Genomic DNA, 21,696 nt, shown 5'->3' with positions numbered 1-21,696 from the left:
TGACAAAGTTGTAGCACAGATGAAACAGATCAGCAGATTACCAGAGCTACCATCCAATTCAGGAGTAATGTCAAGCTGAAGCTTGTCCAGAAGATCCAACCATAGTTTCCTGTATGTATGCTGGACTGCATTGTGACTGGTTCTCAAATACCGCTCTGCTTTCTAACACACATTAGTTCTAAAGTGATCATGGCATATAACTGCCTGGTTATATTACATGTATACAGTATTTTCAGGGAAAAATCTGGAAAGACAGCCATGATCTAAAAAGCAAAACTAATAAACTCAGCACCTCCAACACATCTTTCCTTCACCTTGATCTAAAGTTTTCTTTAAATCATAAATAATTGTCTGAGAAATGGTTAATTTGTTTCCAGAAATATGAGCTTTGACTCCGTTGCAACTAAAATCTCAATAACAAGACAAGCCCCATAATTTTATCTAAAAATTGCATATTTATCCTAGCCAAAACAATAACACTGTGAGGTATTAAAAGCAAAATAAGCAGGCAATAAACACTGTTTACTTTTGTTAGATTGGTCTAAATTGACTTCTTTTTGTAAAGTCAGTGCACTTTTATCCTCCCTCATGAACTTGGGTGCTTCTAACAATTTTTTTTCTTAAAAAATATCAAAAAAATTATACTAAGAAATTAACACAAAGACTTAAGGTGTTTGATCAAAACAAGAAAGCAATTTAGCCAAATGCCAATGCAAACCAACAAAATATTTTAAGTCATTGTGGTGTTTTCCAAATACAGGAAGTTAGTACCTTGCAAATTTTGTTTTACAGACAAGTCCATGCATACATGTATTTTCCTGCAATATTCCATAAGGATTTTTAAACATGAGAACAGGTTAGCATACTGAAGGTTACCAGATCACTATTTCATACAAACTGGAATTCACGAACTGGCATCAGCAAGCATACACTGCTTTGCCTGTAAGTATATAGGTACTGTAATATATCAGTTATCTATATTAAAGAATCCAAAACCTAAATACTATCTAATTTAATCTTTATGAATAAAATTTAACAGGTCAGAAATGGTCATGGCATTTTATAGTACAATAAATGGGTCATGACATCCAGAATACATCTATCATTACAGATCCCTGATTTTAAATCTCCTGGCATATCTACTGTTTCTTAGCTGAGACTTCATGTGCTCCATTAGTTTCCTAATTGCATATATATATATATATACACATATAAGTATCTACTTTATGCAAGAGTGATCTGCCTAATGAAGCTGCAATTTAGAAGATTTAAATGCATAGAGCATTGTAGGTCACTTTAGCAATATTTTAATCATGATACTATTGAGGAGATTTTAGCTAATCACCATGTAAGTAACAGTGAGCAGTAACTAAGAACACTGGCAGCAAAGAAAATTAAATCCTAAGTTAATATTTTGACCTTAGCTCACGCTACTGTGCCTGTTTAAGTTTTATATCTTGGTAATGGCCTCCATTAATGCTGGAATGTCATCTGGATTTGCAACCTCAGTGTTCATTCTCCTTCGATAGATCTAAGCCAGAACACTTTAATATGCTTGACTACAGTACCACGTAGGCTGTTGTGACCCATGAGATACCGTGTTTCTCTCCTAATGCATGAGGTGTGTTGCAATAATAAAATGAAAAAAGCCTGACTTAATTTTAGAAATCATTACAGCAAACACAAGTGTCTCCAAGGAACTGACTGCAGGAAGCCTGCGGCGGTTTGACTACTGCAAACACACAACCTCCACTTCATGGGTGACTGCACCAGCAGAAGCACCAAGGTATTACTATTACAAAGAGTGAGGATGAAAATAGCATGAATCACCTGCTATTGCACCCGTGGGTAATGAAAGCTGGGCAACGCCTGACAACAAAGTACCCATGGCTCATGTGTCCCTCTTGTTTCTCTGTCCTAGTGTCTGTGAATGTGCTTTTAAATTTTACCATCAAATACTCACATCATCAGTTGCATATGCCACTTCTTCTGAAAAGTTTCTTTGCCTGTAAAGGGAAAAAAAGCCAGTAAGGAAAAGACCAGCACCTTTCAAGATAAGCATTACATTTAGGTAAGTCAACACTCAAAATGTCTGTGAGCTACACACCGTCCCAAAGTACATACTAACACCACAGTTCATTGTGAATAAAAAAACAAATTAATGTGCAACCAAGCAAAATAATCTGCTTTAAAAAAAGAAATATAGAACAAACCCAATTAAGACTAAATCACATGCAAGCCATGCTTTTGTGTTGAGATTGTAATGTGAGCTTGTAACAAGTGGCTTTCACTTTAGAACATTAAAGTGAAAACACCCTCTTTTTAGATATTTGTCCCTGTTCTTGCATCTATTACTAGCCCCAAAACTGACTGGGATAGCTGAGGTGTATAAATGCATTCATGTGAGCAAGTGTTTTGAGAATCAGTCCTTAGTTTTACAATTAAGTTTTAGTTCTATTACTTTTTGATATATTAAGAAGAGTTAGTCTTAGTGATTGTTTGTTTGTCCTAGTCCATCCTGTTTGACATTGCATTCAGAATCTGACTGCACTAGTCCATAGAGCAACAAAAACAGTAAGTGGATTCCTTCCCAGCTATAGCAAGCACAGATCAATGCAAGTTTCCCCTTCAGGATCCTTGAAATTTCTGTCTACTCTTTTTGATGTTGTTTTAATTAAAACAATTCTATATTTCTGTTAAGATTTTCCAGAAATTAATAAACTTTAATACACTGAATGTACTCTTTCAGAATTACCAGCCAGCAAAAGTAAAATAAAACCCGAAATCAGTTATTTACTGATACAGCAAATGACAGTGTTACTGGTTTCTAGCCACCCACCTAGATTTGCCCTTTTTCTCTTTCTCTGTGTTTCAGTCCCTTCACCCTTTCATGTTGGTCATCTATGGGGAATTTGGCTTGTTATAGCACATACTTGCATCTAATCCCTCTTCTCTTTTTGGATCTTGGAATGTTTTGTTTTGACACTTCAGTAAGTGTATTATGAATTAGGGATGCAGAGCCAAATTACACTGAAATAGAACTACCAGTGTTTGTACAGACAGAAAACCTGTTCTACAGCATAACAAAACAACTGTAATACCAAGTGTGTTTCTTTACCCATGTCTTCTGACAGTTATTCCATTATTGTATCCCAGAATTTGTATAGGATTGTGAATATACTCTAAACTGATTGCAGCTGTGCTACTTCTGCAAAGCCAGGGGTAATCTTGGCTTGGCAGAATGGCTATGGGTTTCTATGCAGATGGACATACTTTTAGACAAGGGGATGAGATTGGCTAAAGCCAATTTAGCAGGAGAAAGAAAAGGAAAATGCAGTTAGTTAGTATTTATGATACCATCATCATCTCCCCACATGCATAAAACCAGAAAAATCAGTAAGACAGTTGTTCTCACATACATATTATTTTCTCTGTATATTAATTACAAGTCAGCTAAGATCTAACAGCCAAAATAAATTACCTGTCTTGTGATACCAAATGCCCAGCAGCGGTATCAAAAGGTAGCAAAGGTCTGATCCTGCAGTGGACTCTGATATTTCCTCTCAGTTCCTAGGGTTAGAATATTAAGATGTATTTAACACAAGCTACTGGAGAGAGTAAATACACTGGATTTGTGAAGCAGACAGGAACATGTTAAGGAAATCAGGCGTGTACAACATCACAGCTTTAGTCTCTGCGGAGAGAAAAGTAGCATCAATATCATTTGCCTTGAGAAGTTAGGAAAAAACACTTGAGGAATTATAGGCTCTTTAGAGCTCTGGAATGGTGCAGCCCTCTCCAGTCTATGTGGCAAAAAAAAAAACAACAAACAAACAAGAAAAGGGCTTTCAATATGAGCCATTTCTTCAGTCTCCTTTTTACTTGAGCTTCTTCTATTAACTCAACATACAAGATTACACACTCCATTTCTCTTCCATCACCCCTGAGGAAGATGTAGAATATAAAACATTTTGTACCTTTTCCTCTCCACGGTGTGTTCTTACATGACTAAAAAGCCATTAAGTAATTTTTCTCTGCAGGCTATTTCAGACTTCAGTTTATCTGACCTGGTGTTTTTTCTTCCTTTGTGTTGGTGATCAGTTCTTCTCATTTTATATCAGTTAAAACAGCTTGCCTGTAATGGCTAGTGATCACTGGCATTAACTCCCCACTGCCTTAGAGGAACAGCCTTTCTGTAAACTGCAACACAAGGCAGAGTTTGGAAAGTAAGTACTTTTTAACAGACATTCACTTTCCCAGAAAGAAGAACTTAAAAGAATTTTGTTTGGGAGTGGCTTGTGTTTCTAAAAATCAGGTCCTGAATCAGGCAACCCAAAACTAGACATTTGTGGGGTAGAGAGGAAGAGCAAAGTTAAAGGGCAAAAAGGAAAATATTAATTCCAAATGAACCATCACTAACAGCAGAGCAGGATACAGCTATGGCAGAGCAGGATACAGAGAGGCATACCTGGAAAAATAACACACGATATTTTTGTAATTTCAAGTTGATCATTTTATGAATTCTGAAACAATTTCAGAAGCAATTTAGAGAAGAGGATGAAGAAACTCAAGTTTTGTCCACTATTCAAAATGGATGATACTCCTTAAGGCAAAATGTTGTACTAGTGCATTTGGAAGATACTTGTGTAAAAAGAATGGGATTTATTGTAAGACAAATGGGCCTCAGCAAAGAAATGTATTATATATGATAGCTGGGGCAGGTGATATATTCATTTAAAGTATATTCATTAGTTTTATTGGCGAGGAAATGGTGATCACAACAAAATAAGAAAATGATCTGTCATTAAATATACTTACAACTAAGCTGTTATGTAGAGCTCTCCTCTTTTGCTTTTCTTTCTCGTATCTCTCTGTCAGCTCTTGTAGAGACTGCTCAAGATCAAAAGCTTTTATCTGAAACACTAGAAGAAAGCAGTTTCAAAGAACTGAACTCTTACTTCACAAAATGAACTTTCCAGTAGCACCTCATGAAATACGAGCATGAACCTTTTTAACTTCTACCAAACTTTAATTAGGAGGGTTAGTTCCGGATTTACTAGACACCTGAAAAATCCCATCATACTTCTTGCTGTGTGAAATTACAGATAATTACCAAAGGTATACATATGAAATCTTGAAAAACAATCAAAAATACAAAATATTTAAAGGCAGTTCAAATGTGCTGATTTAGTTAATGTTATGTGTCAGTGAAGCCTGAAACCTAAACTTGAAGCAACCTGCTTCTAAATGGGGCTGTCACTTGCAAGGCTCATGACATATTTGCAGATTATTAGATTCATGCCAGCTACCTTTACAAGAAGTTAACCTATCATTTATCCTCATTTACAGTGCTACTAATCCTGTAAAACAGCTATAAGGATCCCCTTCGAGATAGGTGCACTCACTTCATGGGTAGGATTTCATTAAAAAGATTGATCTTTTGAACCCCAGGGAGTCTGCTTCACAAAACCGGGGAGAGCAATATGGTCATTACAAAATCCTTCTAACTTCACAAATAGTTGTATTTCATTACAATTACATGAACACTGAGCAGGCCTAAAATGAACACTTAGCCCAAAGGCACACAATGTGACTGCAAACTTGCATAAAAAGAAAGCTTTTAGGAACCCCAGCAGGATATCAATTCCTCCAGCATTAATTGGTGAGCAGTTTGAAGATGTAGAGTATCAGTCAAAACCATAGCCTGAGAGCTGAGTTAGCAGGATGGCCACCAGTCTCAGTATGCACCTTTCAAACAAAGGAACAGACTTAAAATCTCAGCATGTCACAGCTATGATTTATGGTCGCTGGTGTAACTAAAAATCTGACAAATTCAAGGGACATCTGTCTACATTTGAGATTTCACAGATCTTATTTTTGTAATATACATGCTGTCAATAGTTGGAGAATCAAAATCTAGGAGTTTCACTGAGAAAATTAACAAGAAAAATGTGGAGTAACACTAGTATGTCTTTGTTTGGAGAATCACACGTGAATATGTTACAATAAACTGTCAAAGTGATCTGTACAGTCACTGACCCCTAATCATACAGTATTTTTCAAAACAGGAGGTTGGAATCCATTGATTAAGTAATCTCCATAATATGCATCTTCATTTATAAATTTGTGTACACACATTTTGAAGTCTCTTGAAGAAGCAGTAAAGCAACAGGTGCTAAGGGTACTCTGCCATTCTTGAGTCTTGAAAGAAAAAAACAAAACCTACTCTGTTTCAGTACTTAAATGGTCTCTTAATGAGGACTCTGAGAAACCCACTGGACATTGCACATCCAGTTTTAGTTAACTTAAGCCCTAATTACTCAATATTTTTTTCTAACCAGGCCCCCCTATGGTGAAGATGACTATGAAAACAGAAATCAGCCTTGGGGTTTCCTAATTTGACACCAGGGCTTTTAAGCAGAGAGGTGAAGGACAGCAATCTGCAGAGAATGAGTCAAGTTGCTGCATTTAGCAGATGGCATATTGATATTTGTAAGAGTGAACCATTAGTTTTAATGTCCATCTTCTGTAAAGCTTTACATGAAGCACAGAAAAATTTCTTTAACAGAAGCTCCGCAAATTTTCTGATGCACCAATTATTTCTGAACTTCTAATTTTTCTGAAAGTACAGTTACATAGTTATAAAGACTTAACATTTTTCTAGTTTTCTGCTTGACATCAGCTGCAAGCTATTCAGAAATTGTACTTTGGTCCATAACCTAGAGGCAGCCACTGGGTTCATCTGTTTTTAATACTAATAACCTGCTCTTCATTATTCAAGAGAAGTAGCCACTACATGCCTGCAGCCATTATAGACATCTCTTTCCCCCACACTTTGCCCATCTCATTGACCTATATGGAAGCCTTTGGGGAACTGGGAATGATGATTTTTTTGTTTAAGCATCACTGAGCACAGTTAGACTCTTCATCAATAATTAGACTAACAGCTGTAGAAGAGTGATGGCTTGCAAACATGTTCAGAATTGTTATGTTTCTTTAATTGACAGTCCTGGTTAAGGAGCCTTTCATCCCCTCCCATTCAGTGCTCCACCAAACCTCCTGCTGTGCTCACACAACTGCTTCCAGAGCCAGGTGAACCTCTGTCCTGGATTAGCTCCCTGATCTGTGTGTGGTCACACAAACAGTTACATCAGTATAATGGAAAATCTAGTGAGCAGATTTTGATTTGCAAGAAAAAATTTCTCTATGATACACTGAAATATTAAGAATCCAGTCTGTTCTAATTTCAGACAGTATTTTCAGAAATCTCTGAAGTCACTGGAGTCCTTTTCTGGTACAGTCAAAAGCAGACAAATTTCAACTAAAGCAACACATTCTTTCTTCAGCTATTCTAAAATAGTCCAGATAACAAGGCTGAGAATTTCAGATTTACAATGTTACAGCTGAGCCAGCTCAGCAGCAGTCTAGTAGCAGCTGCAATCAACACAAAAGCTAAATCCAAATTATTAGTCACAACCTCTGCAGATTTATTTGTACTCTAATGCATCATAACTCCTTGCTGATCTAATGTCAAACAAAAAAAACAAGTACTACAATTTAAATGACTCTCAAAAATCAAACTCGACCTTTTAACGTTAGTAACATTTAACAATGACATTGTTGGTGTTACATGTTTGAAATATAAGTGTAATGAGCCTTACTTTGCACTGCTTCATTTTGCAGCTGTATCCCTTGGACTGCTGTCAAAACTTGGTAAAGATAAGTCTTGCTTTGACGCTGAAAGTCTTTTGAAAGTTCAAGAACGAATGAATGGAGGCTCTTCAGGTCGCGCTTAAGCCTCTTCTCAGCAAGAACAAAAAATATTAAGACACAACAGCAGCAGTTAAAGAAGAATCAACATAACACCACCACAGATAATTATGGTGAGATCTCAGCATCAGGAACGACCCTCTAGTTGGTGAAGGAAAGTCTTCGGTATATCTTTAAGCATGTTTAGAGAACGATCCTGCAAGATATTTAGCAATGGCATTTCCTAAAAAGGCTTTATGAATCCTTACCATGTTGTGGTACATGCTTCGACCATAACAAAGCTTCAGTTATAACAAAGACTTTCTTATTTCATCAAATAAAAATAAGTGTGTGTGAGCATGTGTGCATTCTGTCCACTTACAAGACATATCCAGAATTACCAATGAAAAATTGTGATCCATATATCCATTACGGCATTCAGTTTCCACACTTTAATTGGGAGGTACTTGCTAAGCTTCACTCTAAGTCATTTCTTAAATAAGCCAGTTTGAGGCCTTTCTATGAGAATAGCTGTATTCTGTGACATTTTGTTTTTCCAGTGGGGGTACAGAGCTTGTGTTAATAGACTAGTTTCAATAATAAAACATAATCTAAACTAAAAGGAAAAAAATCACTGCATTTCTCACTCTTAAAAGCCACAAAGTAGAACTGGGAAGAAGTTTTAGCTTTTTGTTTTGTTTTTTACTACGGGTATGGGATTACCATTAATCTAGACTTTTATTTGGAGAGCTCTGCTTTCTCACCTAACAAGTACTGATATTTGATAGCAAATCATCTCAGTCCACTGTTATTGCATCACAAGAAGTTCTGCTGCTCTAACTAACCTAAAATGTGAAACACCACCACAAAATTTACTGAACAGAATCACTGTAATTAGAACAGAACAGTTCAGTTGGAAGGGAACTACAACAATCATCTAGTTCAACTATGCTACAATTACACAACATCCTTCTGCCTGTTAAGAATCAGCTTTCTTTCCCTAGGTACTTTCAGTTATTTTACACAGACATTCAGTGCTGCCTTGAGAAAAGCTGTCATTTGTGAGTGTCTCTAAAATGAATTCACTATTCTACAGGGTAACTTAAGGAATAAGTACTTTAAAAAAAGAAAATATTATGGCACTGGCAGAACAGTTCCAGTCTCTTTCATGCAAAATTGAGACGAGTGAGCATAGAGCGAACTACTCCCTCTGGTGAGGTCTGCCAGAGCAAAACTCCCAGTGAAATCAATGGAGCTCTCCAATGCTTTTACAAAGGATCTGGTTAAAATATATCACAATCACCGTTTTTTAGGGGATGTCCATATGATAGTCAAATCAGGGACTGCAAGGTTTTGAGTACACAAATATCTAGCTTGGATATTGACAGCACCTATATAAAGATCCTGGAGCTCAGAAGCAGCCACTTCTACCAGCTTCTCAGGTGATCCTGCAACCTATTGCAGCAAAACCACTACAAATTTTAAGCCAACTCAGGCATGACCACACATTACTGCAAGCACTGCTGTGAACACAGTAAAACCATAGATCATGTTCATATCTATTTCCTGCGTTTTACTATATTTGATAAGCACGTAAATGTTCAGGACATAGATCATGCCTGCATGATTACGAAATGTCTTTACCTTTATTGCTCCATACATCTGGATTACAACAGAACTCTTCTGCAATTTCTGCTGCTGGCTATGAGCAGAGTAGAGCTGCAATACTTCATTAGTGCTTCTTCCAGCCAACCCTTGATACTGTTTAAATAAAAAACACCCAAATCAGCTAATAATCACCTTAAAGCGCTCATGTTTTCTGTTGCATTCTGTCCCCTTTGTCCCTGTAAACATTTTTAATTCAACTATCTGATCACATATGATGTTGTAAACACGTAATTTCTTTGCTTTTACCTTTTTCTGAGTCATGTGAAGGATCACCTTGAGGCAACTGGCTAACATCAGAACATTCTACTTCCTTAGGGTGGCAAACCTCAGCAGCAGATTACTAATACGCGTTTGCAGTACCTAAGACCTCTTACTTATGTGTGAGGTGGATATGAATGGTTAAAATTCTGCCTTCACTTAGGGGAAAGGGCTGGTTACACAGCTGGTTTAAATGTCTTCTGGTAACTACATTCAGTGCAGGAAGGTCTCTGAAAGGACATGAAATAGAACAAGGACACACATAAACACGTTTTTGCTGCTAAAGTCCTGAAGAAGGTGGTAATACACAGCCCCCAACTTAGTGCTCATTGCTCTAGCTTTCTGCTAACACCAATTCCATTACATTCTGTAGAGTTGCAGTGGTGCAAAATGGTACTAATAAAGCACTAAGCTGTGTCTTCAGTGATCAAAGCAACCAAAGCAACTTTTAAAGGATGTGGAGAAAAATGCTTTCTAATAATCTAAAATTACTTATTATGCAAAAGCAATTCTTATGGCAAATTTTTTGAGATGTTGAAATAAAAAGAAATAGTGCAACTTTAAATACTGAAGGTCATGAACACAAAAAAGATCTCTGTAGAGTACTTGTGAAATTCTGTAATATGACAGAATCTGTATTATATGACAAACTGCTGTAATATGACAAAATCTATATTATATGACAAACTGTATTTTCATCATTTACTGACAGTCCATGTGCTTAAAATGAGCTGCAACTTCTTCACCTACTTTTCCCTGCCACCTGTTGACATCTATCCTTAGCTAGTACTAACAGCCTCTTCCTTTATTTTTGGAATGCCCTTGTCTTTAGCACAGACTTATTTCCTACTTTATTGAGACCATAAATTCTATGCCTGCATTTCCCTGTTATTTAAATTAACAAAGCATAGAAGAGTACAACATAAAAGTGCTAAATGTACTTACAACATCTGATAATGGTAGGTAAAAAGTAAACATTTAATTGCAGTTTAACTACAGATGATACCTGCAAAAACAACAATACAACATCGTGGAGCTGTTAAAATAGAGATAGATTATCTTTTCCAAGAAAAGTACTTCACTTATCTAAACCAATCTTTTCATGTGGCTTTTTTCACATTCACAAAGCATGCATTTTCTAAGTGCAACTGGAGATCCTGCACAACTACACACCTTAGCACTAATATAAATAATTGTTTTGTGGCAATGAAATAGCAGAAAAAGATTATTAAAAAAAACCAAAACCAACAAAAACCAAAACACACACACACACAAAAAAGCCCAGACAAAAAAAACAAAACTCCAAAACAACAACTCCTCTATTTTTTTGTTTTGTTTTGTTTTCTTACAGGCTTTAAGCTCCCAGACATTGGGAGTGATTCTATAGAGTGTTCACACGCTCTTTTCCTTCAAGGATTTTCAGGAGTGCAGTTACTCTGAAACAGTATTTACATATATACTTGACAAAAATGCATACAAGTAGCACACCAGAATTAGTAGGTCTAATCACATGTGAAAAGTTAAGCATATATATAAGCAATTGCAGTACTCAAGCCTTACTGTTAAATAAGCTTAAGCTAGTTAAAACCTACTTTTAATATCTAATACATTTTCCACCATCTGCACAGGGTTCCCCTGACCCCACATTTTGCTCAACATGAACAATAAAAGTGGAATGGTCTATCCTACTGTCATTGCAGTTAACCTCTCATCACTTCCACTATAATGTTTATCTTTATTGCAAATCCTGCCTTGGTTTTGAGGTTTTCTCCATTAAAATAGTTTTAGCTTTCATCAGACTTGTTCCAAGGTCACAACTTGCAAATCTGTGCTCACGCATAAGAGGCAAAAAAAAACTACTATAAAACTTTTTATAGTCAGCTTTATTATAAACAGAAGTGAAACTGAACTACTTAATAGCATTCTCCAAAGTAAAATATCAGTTCTGCAATTGGATCCTTTCTGGCAGACTTGGCTTTATGTATGGAAGGCTGCAGGATCAGGAATGGAAAGACAGGAAGGCTGCAGGATCGACCTCAAAGACTGCTAACAAAAGCAGGGGGCATGCCGGTAGACAAACACATTTCCAAATGGGCAAAAGCAAATATACAGAGAAAGAATCTGACTTCTTATGTTCAGTAATAACCCTTACAGTATGCTGTCAAGATTAAAACATACTAGGCTGCAGAAAACAGTGGCAGTGCTGGTATCTGTGATTGTCTCAAGTATACAAGGAAGGGAAGGTCTACAGCAAGAGGTAACATTTTTATTAGCCTGATACAACCCATAGGCAAACATTTACACTGCAAATCCTAATTTATAGCTATCATCAGAAGTTTGTCTTCACAGCTCCCTAACTCCCTTCATCCAAAATGAATCCAATTAGCTTTTACAAGTTAAGAATAAGACCTCTGTTAACCCTGGTCACTGTGAATGAACTTGTTACAGCTCAATCGTTCAGGCAACTTCACCAGCAGATCTGAAGGATCAGTGATTGATAGCTGAGGGCAAGTGCTTTTTTTTTTGCCAACATAACTGATGAAATACCAGGAGATACGGTGCAACATAGCACAACCTTAAATTCATCTATTTAAAATTAGTGTTCTTTTTAATAGAGACTCTTCATTGAGGTAGAACTATTTTGCAGATGTCAGTTTAGCTCATGCTTTCACATTGCTGGGGCAAATTAACCAAGAAGTGAAAATCTATTTAATAACTATCTGATTAGAAACATCAGCAGAAAGTTAACTGCAGAGTATTTCCATGGATCATTTGACCTTGTTGGTGGTAACACTGCCATGCTCCTCATGTGTCTGTAGGTGCTCGTATCTTTCAGCACATCTTTCACTAAACTGAAACAGTGCTTGAAAATGAAACCCTGGAAAACAAGGTTTCATTATCTAATATTCATATAACTTCTTCCTACATCTAATGCACCTGACTGATGAGAAAAATCTATTTCTTGTGCTTGTGAGAATAAAATAAATAAAAATCAGTTGACATATTTAAGGTCTTTGGTAAATATTATAAAGCAGAACAAAAATAACAGCAACATTTTCTCAGAATAAATGACAGTATTATTCTGTATACCTACCAAAACTCATTTCAGATGTACCATCTGCTTCCAGTCAGGCTTTGAAAAACGTTAAATCCACTTTTATCCACAGGTGTTAACAGACCCACACGGAAGGCAAATGGCTTTCCTGAGGTCACCCAACCATCTAATGTTTCAGCCCAGATTAGAAACTCTTGGCCAACAGTCCATATCACAACTAATATTCACAGCTGGCTCTACTCCAGCAGCGCAGATCAATACTCAAAATTCTCTAGATCTCGGAAATCCTACCTTTGAAGACCCCAAACATTATCACAGACTGTTTCTTGTTTCAGTAATGGTCTAAGAACAACATATGTTTCTGTAGAATGAGATAAGGAAATGAGGGCATCCAGTTGTTGCTGTGCGCTCTGTGATCAAGTTCTGCAACAGTACCTTGCAATTTTTACACAAGTGTAACACCAGTGCTATGAAGACATGCAAAAGGGCATCTCTGGTAAGTGTACTGTTAACAAAATGTCTTTTCTGCACTCTAAGAACAGTCCTTTTTAAGCATGATCCTAATTATGTCTAAAAAGTATTCCTTCAAAACCTACCTTTGACTTTCATACATTTCCCTGCAAGCAGAAAGCAGTATGCTGCATTTAACAATAGCAGAGCCATTCCCTCAGTTCACTTTTATAGATTTAAACCAACAGCAATTACTTAAATGCATGCCAACTTCTAGTTAAGGAGTCTATTGTTACTGCTACCATTTATGATTCATATGTAAACAAACAGAAACACAGAAATGCTGAGCCTTGATCCCTTCATAGATTTCCCCAACAGGTGATGAGTTCAAACCCTGAAAACAGGAGGCAGATTTCAGCGTATATCTTATTTTCATGAGAATTCTTCCTGGACAAACAAACAATAATTACCTCTGCAAGCTTTAGATGGAGAGCAGCATTTTCAGTTTCCAGGACAACTATTCTTTCTTCTTTGGCCTAAGGAACAAAACCCACCAAAAACTAAAAATGACGGAACCATGAGTTTGATGGTACTATTATGATCGCTTTCATTATTGCATTGCTCTGTTTCTCAGGTTTCTCAGCCTTCTGAAATGACAGGACTACCTACCCCCAATCTCCTCAGCACAGTAATATTTAACACCTCTTTATTTCCTGTACTCTTGTCATTTTGCCTGCTTGCACAGAAATACATATGTACAAGGTTTCAACTGCTTTTGCTTTATAAAACCATCTCCTGACATTTTTCAGATGTATGGCCTTTAGAGAAATTCTAGTCATAGAAAAGGAGGTTGGAAGGGCCCCCGAGGATCCTCTGGTACAACCTTTCTAGGCAAAGCATGACTTGGACCTGATGTCCCAACACCCTGACCAGCTCAGAACATTCTCATTTGTTTATAAACAACCACACAGATGTCCATTTCCAAGGCTGCACTGCTGGACACCTCCAACAGTGCGGCAGCAAGACTATTTCTCGGTGCAGGTGCTGTCTCACAGGGGCATGCCCGCTCTGCCGAGGAGGGCTCCTCACAGTTCTGAAGCCCCGTTTCCAGCCCAGCCCGAGGTGAAGCAGTCTCTCCCCTGCCACACCCCTATAGGCTGCTGTATTGAGGATTCTCGCCCAAATGTTAGGGCTAGAACACACGTTTTTAACAGAAGGGGCCGGAGGGGCCTCACCCCCTCTCCCAGCGGCCCAAGGCCCCTCCAGGTGCCCCGCCCTGCCGCTCCAGAGCCCGCCCCAGTGCCCGCCCATCGCCTCCCTTCTCGCCGCGGCGGCGCGGGGCTCACTCGCAACCGCTGCTCCAGCTGCCGGAGGCGCTGCGCCCACACGGAGCCCGGATCGAGCCCGCTCCGCGGCCGCATCGTCCTCCCCGCTCCGGCGCCGCGGCACAGCAGGGCCGAGCAAGGCCCCAAGGGGATTTAAACCGGCCAATGCGGGACGCAGCTGGCGTGGCCGCCACGGTGACAGGGCCCGCCTCCTTCCCCGCCCAGCAGCGGGCGCCAGCTGCGGCCTTTAGGCGCTCCATAGGGGATGGAAGTATCCCTCCTTCGCCTGGGTCACTTGGGATAAGTGGCCTCGGTCTCTGAGTGGGAGTATCCTTAAGTTAGGGTAGGGAAGGGATAAAGGGAAGCCTAGCACTCCAAAGGTCTAAGGTACGGAAAGATTCCTCCTCAGAACACTAGTTCTTGGGTGTGCAAGCCTCGTGTTGAGGGTCAGTGGCGGCAACAAAGGGGGAGGAGGAGGATAGAGCTTAGAGCTCCTATACTGGGTACAGGATTTCCTTCCTGAGCAGTTGGTGATGTGTACTATGGGCTAAGGCTGGAAAGGCCACAAAGAAGATTAAAGGATAAGAACATCCGTTGTTGGGGCTGGGGGAAAGGCGGCTGAGGGGAAATCTGGTCACTGTCTGTAAGCACCTGATGGAAGGCTATAAAAACAAGAGAGCCCAATGACAGTACAAGAGGCAGCAGGTACAAACTGAGATGTGAAACTTCATCTGAACTTTAAATACTTCTTATTGTGAGAGTAGTCAAAGGCCAGCATAGGTTGCTCAGAGAGGTTGAGTCTCCATGCCTCCGTCCTTGGAGATAATCAAACCCCAATTAAGCAGAGCTCTGACCTTGGGCTGTATGATACACAGAGGTCCCTTAAACTGCAACTGTTTAGTTACCCTGTGAACAAAGCCAGTGCTAGTCTTAGGGGATGGACAAAGCCTGCGGGTCCAGCTGCTGTAGGAGCCCTAATTGGCTGCCCCAGGTGGAAGCTATTCATTCAGGCTATGGCAGGGGGTCTCACACTAAGGTGAATGCTATACACATTAGTAATACTACGTAGTGCTCAACTGTATTGCACTGAAAGATTAACATCTTAAAAAGAGTCGCAATACTATTTGGCTATTAAATGTGAACATACACCAGATACAAACATGCCAGCTTCTCGGAAGTGGGAAATAATGCTATTTTTGCACTAGAGTTTGGGGTTGTTGTTTTGTTTTGTTTTTGAAACCAAAGCCAGCATCATAATTACAGAGGAATCCAGTTCTGCATAACAGCAGTCTCAATTTACTGTCTACTGAACATGGTGAATGCGCTCTCACACAGGCAGTAGAAAATCCAAAGGCATGCAGCAGTGGACTTCTCCATGTCTGGCACAAAAGGGATAGCAATGCTTCACAGAGGAACCCAGATGAAGCCCACCTATCACATACCAAACCAAACATTCCTGTGCAGCTCTATCAACTGTCTTGGTGGTACTGTAACATCCACAAACTGTAGCCTCAGTCTAAAACCAAAACCCCTCAACAAACTGACTGGCAGCTCCTCAACAGTTCATCCTTGCAACTAGTTCTATATCGGTGGAAAAATGAGAACTGACAAATGGATACAGGCTTCAAAAAAGAGTCCCAAAGTACTGTGATACTGTGGATTTTTGGAGATGTTGGCACTAAGTAAAGCAGACAGGTTTTTATCAACATCAGCTATTTTTGGAAGTTTAGTAGCTTGAGGGGTATGATTCACAATTCTTGACACTGAGCTGTGATTTTTAGATGTCATGTTTATCCTCTAGCAGCAGGAATCAAATCAGAACAGTTCCAACAGAACTCAGCTTCATCTCAGAAAGATCACCTCTGAAGTGTAATGGTTGATCGAATGATATTAAGAATCTGGTTTCTGTAGGCTGTAACAGAGAAGACTTAATTCGCTATCATTCTGACTTTAAACTAGCAACCTAAAACTGAGCAGCCCCAGACTGCTCTTATTTAGTCATTCCTCTGTACACAGCAGGTTACATAGTGCTGAAAAATCAGTCCCTTCTGTATAAAAAAAAAGCAAAACAACCAATAAACCCCCCCCCCCCCCCCAATTACAGTATGTTGTCACTCACCATAATAGCATTTTCCTTCTATTTCCAAAGCAAAGGGGAAGTTGCTTGATGTATGGGGAACAAAAAAAGTCTGTCAGTGAGATCTAGGCAAGAAAGGAATACAAAATCCAGCTATCTGCTGGAAATGCTGCAAGGCTGTGTTCCAAGCATGCCTGTCTACACTGATTCTCTACTTTGAAGAATTTTGAAGAATCTCTGGTTCCCCCCCCAACTTCTACCACCTTGATCCCATCATCCCCCTGCAAATGCAGAGCCCTCCTTGGTACAGATCTTTCTGAGGAACCAGAGGGCCAGATATATAATGAAAATGGCTCAATCCATTTTTAATTTTAGCATCAGTGGTGGATTATAAAGCTTAAGATACCACTGAGGAAGCATTGTGTTGAACACTTCTGATACATTTTTGGTCAGAGATTTACCAGACTGGTCAAGGCAGCTTTAAACTAGATTTGTTGTAGGGGTGGCACTGATCCATCCCAACTCTACCAGTTGGATGCCAGCACCTGTAATGAATGCTCAGAGTGATGCAGAACAGCTCCAGTGGAGTTTGGCTGAGATGCCTCTATACAAATGCCTTTAATATGGGGACTAAACAAGAGGAATTAGAGATGTGTGCATACAAGCGCATGATATCATTGGCATCACAGAAACATGGTGGGGTGGCTCCTGTGACTGGAAAGTTGGAATGGAAGGTTATAGGCTCTTTAGGAAAGACAGGCTGGGCAGGTGGGCAGGGGGTATAGCTATTTATGTCAAGGATAGGCTGGAGAGTTTGGAACTCTGCCTGGGGACAGGTGATGGGCCAACTGAGAGGCTGTAGGTAAGGGCTGAAGGGAGAATGTGATGCTGTACATTACTGTGGGGGTCTGTTGCAGACCACCAGATCAGGAGGGCTGCTCAGAGCAGCAGACCTGGCTGCATATGCAAATATAATTTCATACAGTTATCACAAAGGTCATCATCAATTAAAGTAGCAAGAGCTGTGCTACGAAGGATGACAACTCATGTCCCTAATGCAAAGCAAACCACATCACTGTTCAACTCCCACCATACTGGTTTGATCCTTTGGCAAACCTGACCTGAACTTTGCAAAGCATAGCTCAAAACTTGTTTTCTCACTGAGAATGCATTACCACTGTTGTACAGTGCACAGCTCCTTCCCCGCCTCCACCACCCCCCCACCCCCCCCCCCCCCCCCCCCCAACCCCTGGATTACTTTAGTCTGGAAATAAATGTATAAATGTTTCCATGACAGTTCACAGCTGCAACAACCATAGTCTCATCAAATATATCACTTTTTGCTTTTGTACTGGTTCTTTGCTCTTGCTTATACTAAGGGGCTGACATACAGGAGGAGAATGGATCGTTTCTCTTCTAGACTACACATTCTGTATTCAAAAGTTATTTTTCTTTAGGCTGTTCTCACAGTCAAAAGCTATCCTCAAAACATGGATGAAAGACTCCCCTCAGCCCTACCCTGAGGTCCTGGCAGTCATTTCATTGAAACATACTAAACAGCATTTCTGACATTCTGTGGTTCCTTTAGCGCTTTCCCTGCCTTTGCACACACATTTATTACACTAAAAAACTAGAATATCTTCATCATTGATTTTAAAAGTTCCAGCATGGAGATCCCACAACTCAAGAGATCAAGGTACTCACCTGGAAAGACACAAGGTGCCTATCCCAGCTCTAGAGGATATTCAGCAACAGCAGTAGGCAGCTACTGGCCTAGTTCCCTCCTGCATCCTTCCCATGCAAAGCTTTAACTGGTGTCTCCCAAGAGTCAAATCATCCAGCCTTATCAATCTAACAATAAAAGAGGAGCACCACCATTTAGCTCAACCTTCATTCAAAACTACACACTGAATTTGAGCCCACCCCTCAAAATTTCCAAGTCAGCCAAACAGTTTCCACCCTCCAGAGATTTGACAAAAGTTATCCTGCATTTGTGTTCAAAATAAAGAGATCAAATGACTTTTTAACCACAGCAATCACACTGGAGACTCCAGTTGTCATACTATTTACTTTTCTGAAAGAAGCTGCATTCCAGGTTCCTCTTCACTGTTAGAAAATACAACTTTGCACTTGAGGAGGATACAAATACAGCGCAACTCATCCTGCCAATATTCACTATTTCCTAAGTTGCTGGTTAAGCTGTAAAAATTAGTTATTCTTTCAAGTCCCTGCTGCAGATCTTGAACATCAGGCCAAGAAATTCTCCTCTCCGATCAGTTAAGAATTAGCCTTCTCTGCAAGTGACTTCTCCATGTAGAATTAATTTGAGGTTTTAGTCTGTTCATTATGAATACACTGACTTTGTTTGCCAGGGTATTTTAAAAGGACAGGTAAGGCAAAACATAATAATGGGAGTCCCTCTGGTTTACAATAATGCTGTTACGCAGAATCAAATAACAAACAGCACAAAAAAACATTTAATGCAAAGTTAAATACAATACAAACTTTATTAAAAATAGGTTGCAAGTGAAATACAGTAGAAATGGGAAACTACAGCAGTTTTGATGTTTTTCATAATAATGCACAGACAAATACGAAAAGCACTTTTACACATATTCACACTTGACCCGAATGCCCAATAGCGGCCAAATCCACTCAACTGAAGGTTATAGGTATTTTTTTGCTAAGCCTTTTTCAGATTCTAGCAGCAACAGTAATTCAGCCACAGCATAAGTTTTTTTCCTTAAGAAAAATTTGTCACTGTAAGGCTGCTAGTGTTCTCAAGATAAATTGGGAGAGGCTTGCTTTTCCTGATTAACAGACAGAGCAAGCATGCAGATCCTTCATTAACACTTTGAACCAGTTTAATCTTCTACTTCATATTTAACAGGTGAAACGGTAAAAGCACACTTTCAAATAAGAAACCTGAAATACGTAAAAAATATTTACACTCCAATTTTCATTAACTTGCATTTATTTATCATACAACTCTTATTAAAAGTGATTTCTTTCCCAAGGCAGTGAAAGTCTACCCCTTTGTATTTGGAAGTGTGCACAATTTCCTAAATATATATTTATAAGAGAACAATATGATACAGAAAAAAAAAAATCATCTAAAGCCAGTAAAGGGCTTTGTCAAATAGAAAATTTGTTTGGAATCACAATATATATTGTCTTAACATCACACAATGAGAAAAACTCTGATGAGGTCCTTATTCCCAACATCATCAGCCACATAAGCACAGCTGAAGAAATGGTGGGAGGAAAAAAATTAACAATTTAAAATTAAATAAGGCTATTACAGTGTGGAAAAATAGCTTGAACTGCCAACAAGATTTTCAGGACAACAGTAATGGAATGCCAGTAAAGCCAGGTAGACTAAGGAGCAGCTCACTAGCACTGCTTCCTCAGCATAAGCAGAGATGGTCCATTGCTAGCACACCAGCTCTGTTAACGACCTTACAAACACTCCCAATCCCAACCAGCAGTACTGTATTTGATGCTTCACACTTCAGTCTCTGTCTCTAATATGCCAGTTCACTTCTCCATAGAAAAAAAATAAAGATATTGCTGAACTGATAATAGCAGACTTAGCAGTACTGTTCCATGCCTAATCGCCTCGTAACTTCTAATCTACCTTCCTCAGGAGACATACCTATCTGTTCTGCTCACCTTGGAACAGGAATCATTACTCCTTGTCTTTTACACATTCCTAACATTTTGGTCCTAGCTGATGAAGGGCCATTACTGTAGCCTACTAGCTATTGCTTACGTAATGTTTAATAAATCAACCATCCAAAGGTCGTATCTTCACGTTTTCAAAAGTCTGAAGCACTTACAGTGGGGATGCATCAGCATACAGACTTCTGTAATAACAGACAGGCAACCCTTTTGGACCCCAAAAATACATAGGACTAGAAATATTTTTATTCCAAGGTTCTACCTACAGGATGTGTGTTATCCAGTACTAAATAATAGTAAAATGCGTTGATATGCTGATCATTCTATGAACACCATAGTCAGACTTGCATATGAAGTCTTATTCAAGGTGGCACAGACATTGCCTTCTTACCAACCTAAACTACTAATTTCTAGTGCACAGTTTAGTTTAGGCAGTTCAAGCTATTCTCACTCTCTCTGCTCAGCAGCTAAAACAAAAGTGTGTCTGTAGAACACCAGGAAACAGAACTTTGACAAGTGCTACTTGGTCTGGTGCACAAGAACTTAACCCCCAAAACAGAAAGGAAAAAAGTTACCTTCACGTGATTCATATCTTTAAAATTTTACAGTGCTTTCATTGTATAAACCACAAGCTCCTGGCAAAGTAATCAGTTTTCTTGCTATTGCAACATCTCTAAATCTTAATTAACAGTCTTAGATATAGAGGAATCAAAGTCACTCCTTTCAGAAAACATTCATTTTCTGTTCATTAGTAGTGTGCCCCCCCATCTCAATCCCTCAATTCAGAGATCTTCAGTTACATCTGATAAGGTGCTTTATTTTGTGTTCAACTCATTTTCCAGTTCCATTAATTTCCTAGAAGCTTTTACTTTATTGGATACATCCTGACCCTGTGAAAAAAGTCGCTGGCGTTCCCTGAATGTCAAGTTTTCTGGTGCTCCAGGTAAATCTGTATCTTGACTGGAAATGGGAAGAAAAAAAAAGTCTTTATAATTCTTATCTATAATAATCCTAAATATAATAATTCTTGGTGACATGTATGGACTGATACAGCAAAAGATTCTGTTTAGTGTTTCACAAGGTGTTGCTCCCCACATGTACCTTTAATTCTGACATTGTGCTATCATTTTGACAAATTAAGGGCTCATGACAAAGCTTTTAGGTCTCAGCAAAGGAAGCTACCAGTACTGAAGTACACTGCAGCGGCTGCAACACCCCTGTATCTCGTTCTGTACTGGCAAAGCTTACAAGTGCAATCATTGCCTCAGCTCTTGCACTGATCTCTTATCCCTGTAGCAAACAGATTTTTGCATTATGTTTTACCACAGTGAAGGTCTCAAATCATTCTGGACTAATCTCTACATATGTGATTAACCCTCATATAACAAAGCTTTACTATATATTTAAATTTCTTGATCAGAACTTTCACTTTA

At 39.0% G+C, this 21,696-nt stretch overlaps 2 protein-coding genes across 7 annotated transcripts in view; both read right to left on the bottom strand.

Moving 5' to 3' along the window:
- KIF25 (kinesin family member 25) overlaps positions 1-14,716 on the bottom strand; it is a 40,113-nt gene extending 25,397 nt beyond the window's left edge. Inside the window, exons 1-7 of one of the 2 annotated variants that reach the window (XM_057406957.1) lie at positions 14,527-14,716; positions 13,651-13,716; positions 9,394-9,510; positions 7,662-7,800; positions 4,819-4,922; positions 3,482-3,570; positions 1,964-2,006 (exon numbers count right to left, since the gene is read on the bottom strand). In XM_057406957.1, coding sequence (XP_057262940.1) covers positions 1,964-2,006; positions 3,482-3,570; positions 4,819-4,922; positions 7,662-7,800; positions 9,394-9,510; positions 13,651-13,716; positions 14,527-14,601 — 633 coding nt within the window. In that variant the 5' untranslated portion in view covers positions 14,602-14,716. Of the gene's footprint in view, positions 1-1,963; positions 2,007-3,481; positions 3,571-4,818; positions 4,923-7,661; positions 7,801-9,393; positions 9,511-9,663; positions 9,906-13,650; positions 13,717-14,526 lie in introns of those variants that run through there. The other variant, XM_057406958.1, reaches the window with a different exon arrangement.
- A 4,354-nt stretch (positions 14,717-19,070) lies between these two features.
- AFDN (afadin, adherens junction formation factor) overlaps positions 19,071-21,696 on the bottom strand; it is a 113,563-nt gene continuing 110,937 nt past the window's right edge. For all 5 annotated transcript variants that reach the window (XM_057406954.1, XM_057406951.1, XM_057406952.1 and 2 more), the window contains one exon: positions 19,071-21,223. In XM_057406954.1, the coding sequence (XP_057262937.1) occupies positions 21,079-21,223 (145 nt within the window). In that variant the 3' untranslated portion in view covers positions 19,071-21,078. The remainder of the gene's footprint in view (positions 21,224-21,696) is intronic.

The sequence above is a fragment of the Pezoporus wallicus genome, unplaced genomic scaffold (assembly GCF_028554395.1).
Source record: "Pezoporus wallicus isolate ANWC-B61680 ecotype Strahan unplaced genomic scaffold, APGP_CSIRO_Pwel_v1 scaffold_6362, whole genome shotgun sequence".
In the NCBI taxonomy this organism is placed as follows: Eukaryota; Metazoa; Chordata; class Aves; order Psittaciformes; family Psittacidae; genus Pezoporus; species Pezoporus wallicus.
The sequence above is the reverse complement of the archived record's forward strand: the minus strand, read 5'-3'. Positions and strand labels throughout refer to the sequence as shown.